Source organism: Garra rufa, chromosome 4, assembly GCF_049309525.1.
Source record: "Garra rufa chromosome 4, GarRuf1.0, whole genome shotgun sequence".
NCBI classification, from domain to species: Eukaryota; Metazoa; Chordata; class Actinopteri; order Cypriniformes; family Cyprinidae; genus Garra; species Garra rufa.
This window is the reverse complement of record NC_133364.1, coordinates 10,302,687-10,324,545: the sequence shown is the minus strand read 5'-3', so window position 1 is coordinate 10,324,545 and position 21,859 is coordinate 10,302,687. Positions and strand designations below refer to the sequence as shown.

The 21,859-nt window shown below is 36.0% G+C and overlaps 1 protein-coding gene across 1 annotated transcript in view; it reads right to left on the bottom strand.

Annotated features, from left to right (window-relative positions):
* Positions 1–4,086: 4,086 nt before the first annotated feature.
* slc41a2b (solute carrier family 41 member 2b) overlaps positions 4,087–21,859 on the bottom strand; it is a 46,230-nt gene continuing 28,457 nt past the window's right edge. Inside the window, exons 9-11 of the mRNA XM_073838036.1 lie at positions 16,533–16,664; positions 12,352–12,500; positions 4,087–5,226 (exon numbers count right to left, since the gene is read on the bottom strand). Of these exons, the coding sequence (XP_073694137.1) occupies positions 5,041–5,226; positions 12,352–12,500; positions 16,533–16,664 (467 nt within the window). The 3' untranslated portion in view covers positions 4,087–5,040. The remainder of the gene's footprint in view (positions 5,227–12,351; positions 12,501–16,532; positions 16,665–21,859) is intronic.

The window sequence follows — 21,859 nt, the reverse complement described above, 5'->3', positions numbered from 1 at the left end:
TAGCAAATACTGACAGGTTTGTCTGGAGAATAGGGCTGCCACTAACGGTTATTTTGGCACTTGAGTAATTGGTCGATTATTCTGTTTAATCAGATAATTATAATTCATTTTTGAGGTAATAAAAACAGACCTAAGCCTTTAAAATTACTTTAAAGTGCCCCTATTATGCCTTTTCAAATATGATATTTCATGTAGTGTGTCATGTAGCTGTATGTGAACATAAACTATCTGCAAAGTTGTGACGCTGACAGTGCACTATAAATAAAGTTTTTGTCTAACAAAAAAAAGAGTCGGCTCACATTCGCCTAAACGAGTCGTCAGCAATTCGAATCTTTTTTCTGTAACGGCCACACGTCACGAGCTACACATTTGCGTAATGTCCACCCACGTTCAATTTCGCGAACAAACTTGCCCGCCCACAAACAGCAGGCCTACCATTTCACGTGGATTACATCATGTCAAGAAGACGCCCTGTGCTGTGACAGCCTGTGAGAAACTATCAAGAATGAGTGGTTAACATTAATTTTTTCAACGCCTCAGCAGTCTAATGCCAATCTTGTTTTGTGTTCGCGTCATTTTACTGATGACTGCTTTTCCAATCTTGGGGAGTAACGTTACAACGCGAGATTCACCAAACGCTTGGTTTTAAAAAATGGATCAGTGCCCAGTTTATTTGGACCGGCTTGCTCCTCTGAACTTCTACCTGTAAGTATGATTAATAATTGTATTTTCTAGCGATCGTTCAAAATACGTCTTTGTGTACGTTATGGTGTGTAACAACCCCGCACATGTCTTGGTAACCGGCGAACTTGCGTTTCTGTAGTTCTGTTGTTCAGCTGTGAGTGCAATGTAGTCTAAAAAGTCTTGTGATTGATGCAGCTTGACTGTCTGTCTGCCTTATTAGTTTAAGTAATGATAATGATAAACGATGGCTTAACGCAGTGTTATGGATTGTACAGTGTTGAAGTTCACAACGTAGAGGTGTGTCCGGTTCGCTTACAAAAGCAAATTGCAAGCACTTTCCACAGTTAACATATTACACCCACTGAGAAACGTCCTGCTCCAGTCTTGCTTGCAATACAGTTTCTTGTCGATGTGACTGTGACACTTCAACAGTTTCATCGTCAGACTCCGGCTCGAATTGATAGGGTAAAATCGAGGCTATCTTTTCTATGCATTAACAGGTCTCCGCAGCTGTCATTCAGTTATGCCAATGGGCGTTTCGTTTTGCGCTGTAGCGGTAGACCAATCCAAAAGGACTGCAGCATCTGACCAATCACAGCAGTGAGGGCTCACTGAAAGGAGGGGTTTAGAGAGACTGATTCTTCGAACTGCTTCAAACGAGTCGTTTAGGAATCATTTAGAAACGGGGTAAAAATAAATCTAATTTTGGAGAAAACTAAAGTGTTTTTTGAACTTGCATACATGTAAACCTGTTTTAAGAGACTATTACAACAATATTAACTACCTTTAAAATGGCATAATAGGGGCACTTTAAACACATATAAGCAATGAAACACTAATAGTTCAAATAAAGTATTAAAAGCAAGTAATCACATGGTTTTAATTAACAAAACTGTTAAAACACAATGTATTGTAAACAATAGAGCTAATGTAACGTTATATTACGAATTATAACAAAAAACTGCAGAGGGCGCCAACGACCTGACGATTGTTTATTATGAATAAACAACATTTAATTCAAAGGTTCACTTAATCTTTAATATTTGTCTATTTCTTTACGACAAAAATGCTACAGCCACTGTAATTTCTTGAATGTGTTGATATCAAAATCTGAAAACTCTCAAGGGTTTAGCTTTTATTTTGAAATCGCGATGAACAGTTAGCATTATCACATATTATAATGTATTATCCTTTGTTTACTTAGGTTTATAAAGGATTTACCTTATAAATCCAAAGAAATTGCAAATGTTGTTGCCAGATGAACGTTATAATAGACCCAAACTCACAAAAATAAGGAGTTTGAGACGCTCCACACATGTAAATGATAAGCCACATTTACTGTAAATGGACATACATAATTAAAGCGCATAAATTAAAATTGCATCGCTTAGCTATATTTATTTATTAGAATCGCAGGGTTTGTGAAATTACAATAGCATTATGTTTTTAAATGGTTTTAATATATCATTCAGCCTTAAAAAACGGTCTAATAAGGCATTTTATGGATTATCATCTGTGGAATGCGCCACTTCCGGTATTTTGCCGCTTACTTAGGCAAAATGCAATCGACGATTTTTAAAAATCGACTCGAATTGAATCTAAGAATCGTTACAGCCCTACTGGAGAACACAATGAGATTTCTGAAAATATTTAAACTGTTTTTGGCTATAAAATAAAAGTCAATGGGGTTTGTGTTTTGGCACGCTCCTATAAAAAATCCTTGAACTGGCATGCCACATTTCAAAACAGTGCCAGTTAAAATAAAAATGTTCAATAAATAGTCCAAATGGAGAACTAAAAGTGACCACAGAGGCTAAAGAGCATGCTGTACGGTCCAGTGTCCCTCAGATCTGATTGAAGTGGAGTTGTTCAGTCTAAACCATCATTTTGGCTTGCATTTAACTTTCATCTCTCGTGCTTGTGCCAAGAAAGGACTCCAAATCCCATCTTTAAGATGTACTCGATGATTACGATGGCAAAGGTTGTAATGGAAGAGTGGGTGTTGTGTCGACTTGAGTCTGACTTCATTAACATAGTTCAGTGCTGCTTATACTGTGAGGAAAAAGGCAAGGTTATGTTTTATACATAACCTTTTTTTTAAGGGCCCTTAAAGGAATAGATCACTCAAAAATGAAAATTCTGACATTAATTACTCACCCTTATGTCATACCAAATCTGTAAGACCTTCTTTCATCCTCGGAAGATAATTAAGATATTTTTGATGAAATCCGAGGGCTGACTCTGCATAGACAGCAACACAACTAACACATTTAAGGCCCAGAAATGTAGTAAGGACTTTGTTAAAACAGTCCATGTGACATCAGTGGTTAAACCATAATGTTATGAAGCTACCAGAATACCTTTTGTGCACAAAGAAAACAACTGTCTGTAGACCAAGATGGTCTACCAGGTCAAAACCTGGTCTAACATTTGGTAGTCAAGCAAATAAACCATTCAGATCAGCTTGGCCCAAGTACAGACCATGTAAATCTTGAATTTTCCGCCAGGAAACAACGAAAACCCACAAAAATCAAAGCCAGTTTTAAAAGTCATTGCTCTGATAAGCAGTAAATTGGCTTGATGACCTGTTTGTTGTTAGTGGTGAACATGAGGGATCACGGCACAGAGGCTGTGGGCTGCTTTTGGGGATTGGTTCTGTTTTAATAGAGTGCTAATATGCAACAGCATGGTCCCTCTGGCTCGATTCGGGGGCCGTTTATGAGCAAGCTCAGGTTTCAGGGCCCCCTCAATCCAGCACACCGCTCAAATAACCCCATTAAACCCTGAAGACAGGAGAGTTCAACAACCATCATTAACATGGCCTGTCTAGACTCCCAAACACTCACACAGAGGCCTTTTGTTTTAGATTGTCGACAATAATATACTACACACGTCAGAAACAGTGAGTGATAAGTGACGTCTGGAAGGTGTTTGCACGCTTGTCGCATTTTAACAGCTGTATAAATGGTAATTAAATAAATATAGAAGCTGTGCTAATGTGTGAAAGAAATAATAATGGACAAATCATAAATGCAATTTCCAAACTTGGCTACTGAGTTTTAAAAGCTCAGTTAAAAAAAAACTGCTGACAGGTGGAGTAAAGCAGAAAATTTAGGAGCACACCGTGAAGTGCCTGATGTATTTTTTTGGCAGTGCTTTTGTAATCAAATAAAAACCCTTTATGGTTCACGCTTCGCAGCAAGCAAATACCTTCTGTTTGAATGTACATAAAGCTTTCTCATAAAAGCGCAAGTGGTTTCTAAACCGATAAGGGAGGTTTCGCTGCGTCCCTGCAGTTCGCAAGACATCATATGCAGGTAATTACAGTTGACAGAATTAAATTAGGGCCTCGGGAGTCCAACGGATGAAAAAAAAATAAACATCAGACTGACAGATATTGGACATAAACTTTTATTAAACCTTTATTAAACATTTTGAGTATCAAAAAAAGCATGGCAAAAAAGAAACAAAGAATCCTCCATTGGTGCCAGTAGAAACTCGTTTCTTCCCAATAGAAAAATGCTGTTCATGGCACCTTAGTAACAATGTACAAAAATGTTCTCTCACACACACACACACACACACACACACACACACACACACACACACACACACACACACACAAAAGACTATGTTGCACATTCACCCCTTTTCATTTAGTTGCATACATGACCATTAAACACGAACGTGGCTGGAGACCGAAAAAGAAAGTCTGACATTTCCAATCGATACACAGACTGTTGTGTTTCTCTTTAAACAAGTTCACTATTCCCTCTTCTCAAAGCTGATATATATTAGTTTATTATTCTACGCTATTAAGCAATACAAAGCAAACTTCCAAACTGCATTACAGAGGTTTATATGAATCGATCTGGCACTGCTTGAGTAAAACTGTGTGGCTATACTTGTAATATGGTCTGACTCGATTGGACAAACATGAGGAAGTGGACTCAAGTCTCAAAGCAGATGACAGAGCAACATGGTTAATTAAAAAAGACAAAGACAAATAAATAAAGTACAATTACCAAGACAATCTTGTTTTTGGTCCTTCTACTGCAATAGTGCCGATTAAAGTAACCCGACGGATGGAGTAGAAGTGAGCATTAAAGAAGCTTTTTCGTACCGGATGCACTAGAAATCACCCTGTTTGAGATGATGGAAAACCTTCACCGCCTTTCGAAATCTAATAAATGCAGCTTATAAATCATCTGGCACTTTAAGAGTCATGAACTGACAGAGAAATGCTAAGTTTGTTTATTTGCCACATGCCCGATCCGACAAGCAGCCATTCAAGGCAATAAGTGAGGACAGCAAGGATGGAATAGTTTGATCTACGTTAAAGGTCAAAGACCGACCTTAGTCGCCCACATCACTGTCCTGGTCCCCGATGATCCACAAGAAGTGGAAGCTGAGAGCCAGAAAAGCGGTTCCCAATAGGTCACCCAACGCTGTTAGATACGGGATGGAGAAACTGTCCGGATCTTTTCCACTTTTCCACATCGAGTGCACCATCCAGTCCGCTATGCAAAGCAACAAGAACACCTGGGATGGAGAGAGAACGCACACAAGAACGTGTTGAATATTGGAAAAGCTGCTCTCTTGCGCAAAACACGAAACTACCGTCCTTTCCGCTGTACCTTTGGATGAACTTTCCCGCACATGCACACACACGCACATAACAGGAAGCTCTAAACCACAAAGAGACGGACAAAATTATTCTAGAAGTAATGTTTTTGTTTATGGAGCTTCTTTGAAAAGCTTGTTTTGGAAATGAAACAAGATCCCATACTTTTGCAAACTGGTGTTCACATTTAAAAGTGACATTTCATGAAAATTTGACTTTTCCCATGTTTTAAGTGTTATAAGTCTGTCCCTGGTGCATCTACCAACCCAGAAAATGTGAAAAAAAGAACAACCCAGTACAATTTTTGCTAAGCCTTTCTCTGAAAGCTTCAGAGCGTGGTTAGATTTTCTTGCCCCTGTGATGTAAAAAGGGGATTTTATTATAATATTACCACCTTTTAATCTGCACGCTGTGTTGTGTTTTCACAAGCGACAACGCTGTATCAGTTCTAACGCCATGGCGAAAGTTTGAGCCAAGCATGCTAACTGTTTTGTTATTGGCTGCACAGACGAGCACATTACACTATTTAGAGTCCCAGTCTCAAAATGGACAAGAAACCAAGGGATTTATTGATTTATTTACAGCATATGTGTCCCTTGCTGGCAAAATGAATCAGAATGCGCACAGTCCGTTTTAGTTGAAATTGAGGTTTTCACAAAAAATAAGTTAATTAAAACCTCTTCTAGTGATCTAAAATAGTAATCAATCATCTAAAATGATCTTTATTTTTATGTTTTCTGAGATAGGTATCTATTCTCTGCTCACTTCTGGACTGCTACATGCACTACGTACACTCTCCGATAAAGTACATTATTGCAAAATATGTCTTGGTGGCGAGATTTACGTAAACACAGTCTGTTATGTTTTACATGAAGGTTTAGTTAATGGTTGGGGAAATATCTTATGTGTAACATTATATTAGATCCATGCATTACAGTAGGTCTTAATATAGACCTGTCTGGCGCGTCTGACTCACAGCCTGTAAGTACGTTGTAGAGCAGTGTTTTTTTTCCGTTTCTACGATCACAAATGCAGACATGGTATTATGTTTACGTTATGTTTATTAGCAACATCATATGACCCCTTTAAACTACTGTTTATTTGCATCTTTGTTCTTATTTTTAATTACAAAGATAAAATTAAAAATAGCTATATTGTGAATAATAATATAGTAATTATTCTTAAGAAAAAATTGGAGGAAAACATCAACGTTGCTTAGTGATTTTGCTTTGGAATCTTCAGAAAACTTCAGAAAACTTTGCCACACAGATCTAATATAAACATAAGATTTCTTTCCCAGTTGTTTATCTTCACAGACATATCCGACTGTTTTTGTAAATGTGTGTTTTTAACAGTAACTTGTGAGTATTTGACAGTTTAAGCGCCATAAAACATGAAAGAGAACTTAGTTTAGTACTCACGTCATGTGACAGCCACTTTCTGTGCATGTGTTTCAGATGTGTGTGCTCAGAAAAATGCATATCAGTATATAAATGTATATTTGGCGCGATAGACATGTTAATCAAAACCAAACAGATGTTTTTTAGCAAGTATCTGAGGTACAAGCTGTACAGGCACAGTCCTATTCTGGAAAAGAGGGCAGGATGGAACATCTCATTGGCATTTAAAGAGACATGCATGAAAACAGTGTTTCTACTTCCACTCAAAATAGGCATTCTCAAACTGAAAAAGCTGAAACTTCAGACACTTTCTAGAGACACCTGAGACTTATATTACATATTGTAAAAAGAGGCATAATAGGTTTCCTTTAAAACAAATATCCGAACCGGCTTCAGATCTAAACATCACAAGGCTTTTCATCTAGCGCAGCTCATTAAACACAGCAAATTAGCCTTGAGTTTGTCTTCGCTGAGCATCACAGATTATTAAAATGCTCTTTTGGATCAGTGCGGCCCAGCGGATGCCAGTTTGTTTGCTTAATGGAGATGTAACATTTCAAATCTTCATCTTGCATTCAGCTGGAAGCTAAAAAGATTGACTGCAGCAATTCCTGAAGGCTTTCCGCTAGAGTTTCCGTGCATGTGTGAGCGAAGGATTTTCATTTAAGCGAAATATAAAAACACGGCCTGCCCATTAATCTATCTGACAGGTCGGTGTGAAACTCTATTTGGAGGTCTGACGCTCTGGTTATCCGGCCGGGCGGCGTTCATTTATATCCGTTATATTAAGGTCAGCGTGAGATGGTTAAAAAGCGATCCGCTCTCCGCTGCAGATTTTAAACTTCAATTTAGGTAGCAGGAAATAAATTGCAGTTTTAAAGGCTATTAATTGTGCCTGCCAGGCAAGATGAGTTTTGTGACATTATTTCAATAATTAACCTTGCGTGTTTCCGTGTGCGGCAATATCAGAACATCGACCTTTCCGTGGGAGATTTCGCCTCGCGTTTTCTTTCACTTTCGCTCTTTATAGGCTTCTATTAATTAACGATTAAACTCTTAGCAAGGGAACGCCGGAGGCCTTCCGAGTAGCCGAGGAAAGTGATGGTTTGCTAATGTACACAAGCTGTTGAGGCCCGACAAGATTAGCCTTGTAGTTCCACCCTGCGCAAACACGCCAACACACTTTTCCATCACTTACAAGGACAGAGAAAGCAGTCAGAGATGCTACATGGCTTTCACACACACACACACACACACACACACACACACACACATGTTGGGTTTACATGTTTTATGGGGACATTCCATAGGCATAGTGGTTTTCATACTGTACAAACCGTATTTTCTATGACCCTACACCTAAACCTAGCCCTCACAGGAGATTGTGGACACTTTTACTCCCTCAAAAAACTAATTGGGCATGATTTATAAGCCTGTTTCCTCATGGGGACCTAAGAAATGTCCCCACAAGGTCAAAATCTACTGGTATTCCTATCCTTGTGGGGATCAACGTGATGAATACCAGGTACACACACACACACACACACACACACACACACACACACACACACACACACACACACACACACACACACACACACACACACACACACACACACACACACACACACACACACACACACACACACAACAAACACACACACAAACAAACACACAAACAAACACACACACACACACAAACAACACACACACACACACACACACACACACACACACACACACACGTTTGCTTAGCTATCTAAATGAGGATGTATAACACTCCTGTTGTTTTATATAAAGTTAATTATAATCAGTACAGACAATAATGAGCACCTAAACTCTATTTGAGGTTCCCTTAAGGAAGGTTGTGTCGGATTTAGCCAACTCATAAACCTGCTGAAAGCAGAGGTTAGCACAGTGTCCTTTTTTAGGTTCACAGTGGCAGCAAACTATTTTGGCTGCAATATGACTTAATACAGCGGTTTCTTGTTTTAAACTTGTTGTCTTGTTTGTTTATGTAATTTTTGTCATAACAAGCCAACAATAATCTCTTATGCTCATCAAAGTTCCATTTATTTGATCAAAAATAGTAATATTTTGAAATATCATTGCAATCAAAATAGTGGTTTTCTATTTTAATATGCTTTAAAATATAATTTATTCTAATATGCTAATTTATAATCAATGTTGGAAACAGTTGTGCTGCTTAATATTTAATAATGAATAAAAAGTTAAAAAGAACAGCGTGTATTCAAAATAGAAATCTTTTCTAACTATATAAGTCTTTACTATCGGTTTTTATCAATTTAACACATCCTTGCTGAATAAAAATATTAATTTCTTTCAAACAAACAAAAAAAAAGAAAGAAAAAAATTACTAACCCCAAATTTTAAACAGTACTGTATATTGTTACAAAACATTTGTATTTTACATTCTTTCCATTCTTTTTGACATTTTATTCATCAAAAAATCCTGAAAAAAAAATATCACAGGTTCCAAAACAATATTAAGCATCACATCTGCTTTCAATATTGATAATAAATCAGCATATTACAATGATTTCTGAAGAATCGTCTGACACTGAAGACTGGAGTCATGATGCTGAAAATTCAGCTTTGTATCACAAGAATAAATTACATTTGAAAGTTTATTAAAACAGAAACGCTATTTTAAATTGCAAAAATATTTTCACAATATTACAGTTTTTTTCTGCATTTTTAATCAAATAAACGCAGCCCTGATGAGCAGAAATGACTTCTTTAAAAAAACATTACAAATCTTACTGATCCCAAACTTTTGGATGGCAATGTATATACTCACACTTAGATACATGACATTCGGTCAAAAACACAGTAGAAACAGTAATATTCTGAAATTTTATTACAATTTAAAATTCTATTTTAACATACTTTGAAATGTACTTTATTCCTGTGTCGCAAAGCTGCATTTTTATCAGCCATTATTGCAGTCTTCGGTGTCACATGATCCTTCAGAAATCATTCTAATATGCTGATTTATTATCAATGTTAAAAACAGTTGTGCTGTTTAATATTTGTTTGGAACCTGTGATACTTTTTCATGATTCTTTAATGAATAAAAAGTTAAAAAGAACAGCATTTGGGGTCAGTATTTTTTCCCGTTTTTTTTTTTTTTTTAAATTATACTTTTATTTAGCAAGAAAATGTTAAATTGATAAAAAAGTGATAGTAAATACTGTGGACTATTTTCTCATCCAAATTTTAGGAAGAGGCACTTTCTTGCCTCATCGGAAAAAATGTCCCTGGAGAGGCATGTGAATATTCCTGCACATCGTCACCAAAAATACTTAACAGCTATGTACTGGGAACTTCATTTAACCCTGGAATTTCTTCCTCTAACGCAGACTCTGTTTTTTTTTTTTTTGGGAATTCTATAGATGCCTTGTATTTGAAGACCCATAAAGGTCAGAGGTCAGGGGGCCACTTTCAGGGCACTAGACATATGTTCAACAAGTCAAGCTATAGCTGGTGCAAGCTAATAATAGTGAACTTCTGTTTGAATGATTTTGTTCTGACAAGCATAATTTAGCCATATAAGGGTTTTATATAGTAGTTTTTGACCATGTTGTAATAAAAATATAATATAATATGTGACCCTGAACCACAAAACCAGTCATAAGGATAATTTTTTTGGCGAAATTGAGATTTATATATCACCTGAAAGCTGAATAAATAAGCTTTCCATTGATGCATGGTTTGTTAGGATAGGACAATAATCAAAATATTGAGAAAATCGCTTTTAAATTTGTCCAAATAAAGTTCATTTTACTAATCAAAACGTAAGTTTTGATACATTTACAGTAGAAAACGTACAAAATATCTTCATGGAACATGATCTTTACTTAAAGGGAGACACTGCAGGCAAAAACACTGTTTTTTCATTGACCTGTGAAGTTTGAGATTTTGGGCTTTTTGGTGTTTCATAGTGTTTTTTCAAACTACTGGAAAGAAAACACCCAAAAGACACCGTTAAGTGTTTCTTTTATAGCACTTTATCCATTTGTGTCAATAGATTTCAATTACAATACATATTTTTAAAGGCCGTTTTCTCAAAGTGAGGTTTTTCTCCTACACTGAGCCATAAATCTTCACATCAGTAGCACTTACACACACAAAACTTGACATTTTCATTCCTGTCTATATTCTGAAGGTTTTTACAAAGGGATTTGTTCATATATAATTTGCTTGATTTTATAAAAAATTTTATTCCCCCAAAAATACAAAAAAAAATACACTGTTCTAAGTTTTTCTGAATTATGGAGTGACAATATGAGATACCCAAAATCCCCTCTTTAAAAACAATATCTAATATGTCAAAAATATATGAAATATGTGCATATTTCATTAAATAATGCATCATTTGCATATTTAAACCTAACATTTTAGAAAACTTGTAATACAAAATTTTTTGCAATTATCAATGTAATCAATTAACTGGGTAAGTAAGGTGATTTTTCCTATTCACCTGCAGTGTCTCACCTTGGCAAAAAGGACAAATTGATCATTTTGACCCATGCAATGTATTTTTGGCTATTGCTACAAATATACCCTGGCTACTTATGACTGGTTTTGTGGTCCAGGGTCAAATATAATATAATATATAATATAATATATATGTATATTAGAATCTCAATGTATTATTTTATACATAAATTATATAAGCTTTTATTTTTATAGTTTTATAGTATATTTTTTGTTTAATTACTGTTAAATAAATAGCATTTAAAATGCAAATTTGTGCAAATATACTACTGTCAAGTTTGTTTTTATAAACATGAGAAAGAGAGTAAAAATCTGATGATAAATGTACAGATACTATTCAAGATCTGAGCAGCAGAATAACCCAATAAATAGCCCCACTCATTTCTCCTGTCTCTCTCTCCTCAAGGATCCTTGTGAAGTGAAGCAGTGCGGCTGCGGATCTCAAAGCCGTGTGTGTTTAGGTTAGCGAGGGCGTTTCACGTACAACGTACACATACACACAAACTTCCTAAAAATACCACACATTCCACACGCTCGCAACATGCCGGCGCACGCCAGCCGCTGAATGCACTTACTGAGGTTCTCTGCGGGTAATCAATCTTAATTGCGATCCAAACAATTTATGAAAACACCCTTTTGGAATAACCAAACACTCACAGATACATACACACCCGCTTAAACACACACAAACAACACCTGCTCGCTATCGCTAATGTCATTGCTGCTTCAGTCAGAGGGGAAATGGGGCGTCTAAAAGCTCTGGGGATTTTCTAAAAGGCCCGTAGGTTTATGATGGAAAAAAAATGCATGTTGTAACATTGTTACATGTGGGCTGCTGGCGGCACATTCATCGCGATTAAACTGAAGATGAAATAGATTCCCCAGACCTGTACAGTAAAACGGGTGTCTGGTTTTATGATTACAGGCTGACATTTTCGTCTGCTACAGGAAATCGTGCTTACAGCTGAGCCTCAAATAGGTGTCAGATTTAATAAAAAGATACTGTGATGACAGGTTCTCTAAACAGTATGGAAATAACTGCACTGCACAGCCTGTAAACTTTCATGTGAAGATGTCAGTGCCTTGACACTCGTTAGAAGGTCCTATTTCTGTCACGCTTACCTGGAAAAGAGCAGCAGCCAAATATACGGCCATGAAGACGGGCGTCAATGAGGTGTGACCTCTTTCCATCAGATCAATGGTGTACAGGAAGATCAAATGACCAGGGATGACCAGTAACAGCAGTACCTGTGCTGACCTGTGATTGGCTCCTGAAAAAGACAGCGAAAAAAAATTAAAAAATAAATTTTTTTAAAGCAAGATATAAAATCTGAATAACAATAATAGTAATGATATTAATGTGGTCATGAAGTGAGAAATCAACTTTTGTCTGATCTTTTGAAAACCAGTCATAAGGGTCATAAGGTTTGTTTGGAATGTATAGATGTAAAGTATAGATTACATTTATAGATGTAAAGATACAACTATTTGAAAATATAGAATCTAAGGTTGCAAAAAAATCTAAATACTGAGAAAAACGCCTTTAGATTTGTTCAAATGAAGTTCTTAGCAATGCATATTACTAATCAAAAATTAAGTTTTGATATATTCACGGTAGGAAATATTTTGACATAAAAGAAAAATGTATAATTCTGACTCATACAATGTATTTTTTGCGTATTTTGTGTATTTTTATTTTACCCATGCTACTTAAGACTGGTTTTGTGGTCCAGGGTCACATATATAAGAGGTTACTGTACTATGAAAACTGCTTTTATTGAAATCAAGCTGCCATATTTTAAATATTTCATGTCTCTTCAGCCCCACCCATAAATATTTATAAATGAAAAAAAAAAAAAATTTTTTTAAATTGTCAAATAGACCAGCTAACCTATATATTTCTTTACAGTTACATTTATTTTTCATGACCCCCTTATAACATAAAAAAGTAATTATACATATATATATATATATATATATATATATATATATATATATATTATTATTATTATTATTATTATTTTAATTATTATGGTTTATTTTAAAGTAATTTAGTTTTATTCTAATTAAAAAAAGTGTACTATACTGTAAATGTTTATACCGTTAATTACTCCTTATACAACAGAGTCCTATTATAAATATATATTTCTTTTTATATTATTTATATACTTTCATTGTATTTATTAATTTTAATTGGCATTTTTATTTTTTATTTCAGCTTTCATTTTAGTATTAGTAACTTTATTACTTTAATTTAAACAATATATTTCCGTTAGTAACCAAGGCACACGTTTTTCATATAATGTTTACAGTTAATTTTATTGCTTTAGGTTTATTTCAATTAACCAAAATTATTTTCAATAGTTTTTAGCCTTACCATAGTGCATGTTTCTTCAACAAAACAAACATTTTGTAATCTTTCACCAAAATAACTTCCCTGTTTGTCATAGGACAAGTGAGCCAAATTATATTTTCCACAATGATATCCAAACAAAGGTGAAATCTGGCATCTTAAAGGGATAGTAGACCCTAAAATTAATTACTCATCCTCATGTCGTTCCAAACCCGTAAGACCTTCGTTTTAATCTTTAGAACACAAATTAAGATATTTTGATCAAATTCGAGAGCTTTTTAACCCTCCATAGACAGCAAGGGTCCTACCACGGTTGAACAACTAATGCATTTTAACTATGTCCTTACTACCTTTTTGGACCTTGAACGTGTCAGTTACATTGCAGTCTATGCAGGGTCAGAAAGCTCTCGGATTTCATTAAAAATATCTTAATTTGTGTTCTGAAGAACGAAGGTCCTACGGGTTTGGAACAACATGAGGGTGAGTAATTAATTTCTGGGTGAACTATCCCTTTAAAGCATGAAGACATCTGTAACACCACAGAATACAGAATCTGTGCCCATGTGTAGCTGTTCATATTTGATTTATTCTATATTTAGAAGTGAAAATGCATACAGTAAACATCTCATTCACAAACCCAACACTTCTCACTCTGTTAACATCCTCTGTCAACCTCCGCAGTATGGCATCCCTGTGCACTCAGAGCCCTAGAAGGAGGAAGATTTATGCCTATCTTTCCAGATGGCACTGCTAAGCTTGCAGTGGGCACTGTGCCCCTCATGTACTCGGGCATCTGGACTCTGTCCCTAGAGTCCTCTTGTTTCTCTAAGAAAGAGCCCTGCATCAAAGCTGTGGCATCAACATGCTGTCCGCTGCCTGTGTTGTTTATAGGAAGCGTTCTCGGCTTTTCTCCGAGATGGATCGTTATACACAAACCACCGTTACACACACTCCATTAAAGCTAATGTATACACACTTGCAAGCCCTGCTAAGCGATGTTGCTCTAAACACTGGTTACTTGTTCTCGCTCTCTTTAATACAGGCTATGAAAACAAAAACTGCCTTCAAAGTGTGTTTAAGTCACTCTCCTTAAATTTGTAGGCTTTAAAGGATGTTATGAGGATTTAAAATTACAAGAGAGGTTTGGAGGCATTTAGCACACATGCTTGACACGTATTGAGCTGCGGTGTTCATGCGGGAGGTGTAGGTTTGAGCCACGTCATGCCTTGATCCTATTCTTTTATTATTATTTGTTAAATTTATCTAGTTTGGCTATCAATACAATTGCAGTTAAAATTATATAAGAATGTATATAACATTTATGTAAAAATAATTTAACCATCTTTACATATTAACTTACACATTAAAGTGGTAGTTCACCCAAAAATGAAAATGACCCCATGATTGACTCACACTTTGACTTTCTTCTTTCAGATGAATACAACCGGAGTTATATTAAAAATGTCCTGGCTATCCCAAAGCTTTAAAATGGCAGTGAATGGCTGTTGGCATTTTGAAGTCCAATAAAAAGTGCATTCATGCATTATAAAAAGTGCTCCACATGGCTCTGGGGGTTTATAAAGGCCTTCTGAAGTGAATTGATGCATTTGTGTAAGAAAAATATCCATATTTAAAACTTTATAAACTTTATCTCCAGCTTAATTCATAAGAGAGTTGCATTCCAGTGGATAACGCAGTGAAGAGATCAAAACAAAACACAGATATGGATTACCTTAGGAGGTCTTTATTAACACCCCCGGGGTCATGTGGAACACTTTTTAAATATTTATATTTTTCTTAAACAAATGCATCAATTCACTTTAGAAGGCCTTTATTAACCCCATGGAGCCATGTGGAGCACTTTTTATAATGCATGGATGCACTTTATTGGACTTCAAAATCTCAACAGCCATTCGCTGCCATTATAAAGCTAGAGATTATGATTTATAAAGTTTTAAATATTTATATTTTTCTTAAACAAATGCATCGATTCACTTCAGAAGGCCTTTATTAACCCCATGGAGCCATGTGGAGCACTTTTTATAATGCATGGATGCACTTTATTGGACTTCAAAATCTCAACAGCCATTCGCTGCCATTATAAAGCTAGAGATTATGATTTATAAAGTTTTAAATATTTATATTTTTCTTAAACAAATGCATCGATTCACTTCAGAAGGCCTTTATTAACCCCCCGGAGCCGTGTGGAGCAATTTTTTATGATGGATGGATGCACTTTATTGGACTTCAAAATCTCAAAAGCCATTCACTGCCATTATAAAGCTAGAGATTATGGTTTATATTTATATTTTTCTTCAACAAATGCATCAATTTGCTTCCGAAGGCCTTTATTAATCCCCCGAAACAATGCGGAGCACTTGTTATGATGGATGGATGCACTTTATTGAACTTCAAAATCTCAACACCCATTCACTGCCATTATAAAGCTAGACATTACAGTTTATAAAGTTATAAATATTTATATTTTTCTTAAACAAATGCATCGATTCACTTCAGAAGGTCTTTATTAACCTCCCGGAGCTGTGTGGAGTACTTTTTATGATCGATGGATGTATTTTATTGGACTTCAAAATCTCAACACCCATTCACTGCCATTATAAAGCTTGGAAGAGCCAGGATATTTTTAATATAACTCTGATTGTATTAGTTTGAAAGAAGTAAGTCATATTCACCTAGGATGGCTTGAGGATGAGTAAACCATGGGGTAATTTTTATTTTTGGGTGAACTATGCCTTTAAAATGACAACAGACCCTGCTTCCTACCAGTTATTTTTGACAGATCTTGTTATGCTTATATATTCACTGTTGGACATTGTTCATGGACAAATGAAAAAAACTAGCAAGTGCAACTCATCTATTATGCACTAGCATATGTCTAGGGCACACGTTGGTGTAATTTAAAGCATATTGGGACAGAAGTTGGGGTTACCTGTCCCACAGAAGGTGCGGCAGGGGTAGTAGCAACCCTTGGCCTCATCAGGAACTTCTCCAGGGGTGCTGTGAAAGTGCAGGTAGGTGGATATCCGACTGGACTGGATAGCCACTAGGTTTCCTCCAATACCTACAATATAACAGTACACATATCAGACAAATATATACTGAGAGTGCAAGGACAAAGCCTGAATTAATAATGAGGAGAAAAATACAGTGTGCCTCTTTCCAACACGTTTGAGACTTAAAGTAAACCTGCAAACAACTCTCACATCAGTGAAGCTTCTGCAGTGAAAACACTTTTTAATCCATGAATACAGGCATCATTTTTTTCACTGTCAGACTGGCAGCCATGAGTCACCAGTACTAACTCTGCTTTTGTCCCCCGCCTCTTTATCTCTCGCTTTCTTTCTCTCACAGTCTCACACACCAACACGCACAGCCCTTCCACTCTCATTCTCCCTCTCCTTCTCCCAAGTAAAGTAGAGTGGTGTCCAGAGCCGCAGTAACGATATGTCACGCCCAGCAGTTCTGGGAGAAGACAAGCAAGTAAGAGAGAGAGAGAAAGACAGGAGACAGAACAGAATGGACAACGCAGAGACTGACTGTAGATACACATTCTCCCCTCTTTTTACACCATCTGGTCTGTCACTCTGCTGAACTACAACATCTGCTTTTGAAATGGAACGAAACAGAATGGAATAAAATAAATTAGATTAATTTGTAAATTAGAGTCGAAGAAAACAAAACAAAAATCAAACAGAAGAGAAGAGCACAAAATATAATTGCATAAACTTTAATTGCATGAAATGGAATAAAGCAGGTAAAGACTAAACAAAATGGAAGATAATAGAAGAAATAACAGAAATACAAATATTATTAAACTAAATATGTGACTATGGACCACAAAACAAAAAAACATTGCATGGGTCAAAATGATAGATTTTTCTTTTAATGCCAAAAATCATTAGGATATTAAGTAAAGATCATGTTCCATGAAGATATTTTGTAAATTTCCTACCATAAAAATATCAAAAGCTAATTTTTGATTATTAAAATGCATCCCTAATAACTTCATTTGGACAACTTCAAAGGTGATTTTCTCAGTATTTTGATTTTTTTGCACCCTCAGATTCCAGATTTTCAAACAGTTGTAACTCAGCCAAATAGTGTCCTATCCTAACAAACCATACATTAATTGAAAGCTTCTGTATTCAAAAAAATTGACCAAATAATATAGAACATCAGACCTAAACTGAATAAACTCTAAAAATACAATCTCACATTAAACAATGCAACAAAACAAAATAGAGCAGAACAAAACACTATGATTAAAAAAGAATAAAACAGAGAAGAAAATAACTGAAAAGATATTTTAGTGAGGGAAGACTGTCAAATCCATCAACCAACTGTTGGGGATTTGGGAATTGCTTTAAAAAGCTGTTGCCAAAGTAGTCACTCTAGGAAAAACTACCAGAAATGGTTATTTCAGCTCAAAATGTTCAGTAACTCCAAGTGGACAGTCAAGACGAATGGAAAAAATATACCTTCAGTTCACAGCCAAACAGGAAATCAGTAATCTGAATTACAATAAGAAACACCAAATCTACAGTACAGACCAAAAGTTTGGACACACCTTCTCATTCAGGTGTGTCCAAACTTTTGGTCTGTACTGTAGATATGAATTCAACTGGAAAAACTTATTAAAAAAAAAAAAAAAAAAAAAAAAAAAAAATCTTTCAGGTGGTCAAATAGCAAATAGCAAATAGTGGAGCTCTGCAGCCACCTACTGGTAAAAGTTATTTGTAGTTGTTTTTTTACTTTTAAAACTGGATTTTCCAAAAGATGGGCAAAAATCTTACACTAAACCATGTGAAATTATCCATGTTATCCCCATGAATTAAAGTTAGAAATGTGGGTCTTTTATAAAGTGAATTTTACATAAAAAAGCAGTTTTTGTATAAAAACCCATTTAAAAAATATTTATTTATTAATTTATATATATTTAAAAAATATCACTAACCCACTGAAAACTGCACAAATGTAGAGTAAAAACTTTAATAAACAGAAAAATATACAGTACAGACCAAAAGTTTGAACACAAGTTGTGTCCAAACTTTTGGTCTGTACTGTATTTCTCACATACAGCAGTGCATAATGCCCACAATGGCAATAACATTTCCCATCGTTAAAGAGCAGACCTGAGGAAGAACGATTATCTTTTAGCACAGCTCAGGCTCCTGCACAATTAGCTCCAACAAGGCCGTGTTTATGTTTAATGCAGAGGTTACTGTTACGCCACACTGTGCCACGTCCCTGTGGCAGTGCTGGAGAGACGCCATTTGTATGGAGGAGTGTGTGGGCAATTTTCTGCGGTTCAGATTAGCTGGCAAAGATCGAACATTTTTTTTTTTTTCATTTTCACACAAACAAGCAACAACATGACATTTTGGATATGAGTTGGGGGCATGAGAAAAGAGCGTATGGGAATTTTTTGACCTTGCTTGGAGCAAGGTCCAATCAATCCGATGCTGTTTGAGCTATGTCTGCCAACAGGAAATGCAGATGATATGCAAGCTCATTTCCGTCCAAGCAGTGGGATTAACATATATGGACGGCTTAATCTGGGTCACAGGGTTGATGGGGTTTTGGCTGGGTGTGCAGCAGGGCTCTATTATGGGTCCTAATGGTTTTCGGTAAATACAATCTCTGGGTTGGGATGTGCAAAACAAATTACTTTAATTCTGCTTTTAATAAGGCCTCTATAATTATTAGGCTGGATACAGGTTTATTTTACCCCATTAGAGAATTTTTGTAAAACATTCTTCTGTTCAAAAACAGAAAACATGAAAAGATAAGCATTTGAGGTTAAAAAGTATATAAATTGTCACTTTTTTTTTTTAAGAAAATAACCATAAAAATCTTTTCACTAGATAAGACCTTTCTTTCTCAGCTGGGATCATTTAGAGCCCTTTGAAGCTGCATTTAAACTGCATTTTGGAAGTTCGCTATAAAAGTCCACTATATGGAGAGAAATCGGGAAATGTTTTCCTCAAAAAACAATTTCTTTACAACTGAAGAAAGAAAGACATGAACATCTTTGATGACAAGGGGGTGAGTAAATTAGCTGTAAATGTTTGTTCTGAAAGTGAAGTTCTTCTTTAAAATTAACATATACAGTGGTGGCCAAAATGATTAGAACACTAGTATTTTCACCAGCTAAAATGGTTAAGTCAGTTGTTTTCATCTTTTGCTGTAATGTGTCAGTAGGAAATATCAGTTTACTTTTCCAAACATTCATTTTGCCATTAATTGTAATAATCCAGCAAGATTTTTGTTTGCACAAGGACTCAAGCACAGCCAGTGCTCAACAAAGAGATCTGATCTCATCATCATCACTAAATCCAGAAGAATTGTGGCAATGTCTCCAAGATGCTTCAAGAAACCTACCTGCAAAGCTACCTGAAAAAGTATGCACACATGCACCTAGGGCAAGAGCTGCTTTAAACACAAAGCATGGTCACACCAAATTGATTTAATTTAGTTAATAGAAGTTAATTGATAAAGAAAATCTATTTATGACATTATTTGGCACTATTGACATTACATTATTTGACTTTGGCTGGGTGTGCAGCAGGGCTCTATCATAGGCCCAATTGGTATTCAGTAAGTACACTCTCTGAGTTGGGATGTGCAAAACTAATTACTTTAATTCTGTTTTTAATAAGGCCTGTATAATTATTAGACTGGATACAGGTTTATTTGACCCCCCATTGGACAAATCTTGAAGTGAATTTTTGTAAAACATTCCTGTTCGAAAACAGAAAACATGAAATGCTTAAAACTGAACAGTCAGTTACTTCTATCTTCTTCTGTAGTGTGTCAGTAGAAAATATCAGTTTACAAACATTGCCGTTAATTGTATTAAATCCAGTGAGATTTTTGTATGTCTGACAAAAGCCAGAGCTCCACACAGACATCTGATCTCACCATCATCCAGTCTATCTGGAATGACATGAAGAAACACAACAAACGGAGACAGACTAAATCACACTAAAAGAACAGTGGCAATGTCTCCAAGATGCTTCACGAGACCTACCTGCAAAGCTACCTGAAAAACTTTAGTTAATAGAAGTTAACTGATCAAGAAAATCTATTTAAGACATTATTTTTGACAGCATCCTCCTTTTACAGCGCTTTTACACAAGCGCCTAAAACTTTTATAGGTAGGTTTTTTGACACATTTGGAGATGCTGCCACAGTTCTTCTGGATTTAGTCTGTCTCAGTTTGTCATTCCAGACAGACTGGATTGTGATGAGATCAGATCTCTATGTGGAGCACTGGCTGTTGTCAGACTCACTCAAAAATCTGACTGGACTATTCAAATAAAAGGCGAAATGAATGTTTGGAAATGTAAACTGATATTTCCCACTGACACACTACAGCAAAAGATAGAAATAACCGAATTTAAACCATTTTTAGCTAGTGAAAATACTAGTGTTCAATTCATTTTGGCCACCACTGTGTTACAAGGGCAATGAGATGCAACTTTTGAATGAATTTAAGGATGCAACTTTTCTGAGAGGGTTTTATTATCATGTTTTATGGCTAAAGCACAGCTCGCTAATTAAAGTGGTGCCACTAAAAACCTTAATACTAAAAAAAGACGCAAAAAAATCTAGATAAACCACACTAATTGGCTTGTTAAGCAACCATGCGACCAATGTGACCCATCCTCGCACTGGGGGCGATAACAGAGGTCTGACTTAGCTCTATTTACGTATAACGGAAACTATTTTCCTGCACCTAAGTGGCACATGAGCGTGTGTATGTTGCAATCATTTAAATTACCTTCCCTGACTCGCTTCCTGCTTGGCCAGACAAACCACAAAAGCCTCCGTTACTCATCCTATCTCATTAGTTCTTCTTGTTTTGAGTTTCTCAGTCATTCCTTCTCTACTCAGTTCTACTTCTCTCTTAGAACTGAGAATCAAAATCTGTGATTTTGAGATATTCTGATATAAACTTCAGTCACACACACACACACACAGAGATTCAAACAGCTGTTTGGTGGTCTGGGCGGGAGGACATAGACAGGCTGCAGACAGCATAAATGTCTCTCATTAGTGAGCTTTAATTAAAAATCGTATCTTTGTGGAGGTACCATGGTCCTGGCTTCCTCTCCTGTTACCACGCAAACTCACCCCACGGCTCAATCTCATCCAACTCTATTTCAGCTATATTCCATCCTCTGGCTTTTTCTCAATATGGAAACGTTCATTAACAATCACAAAAGTGGCTATATCTACCACAAGGATTCTTGC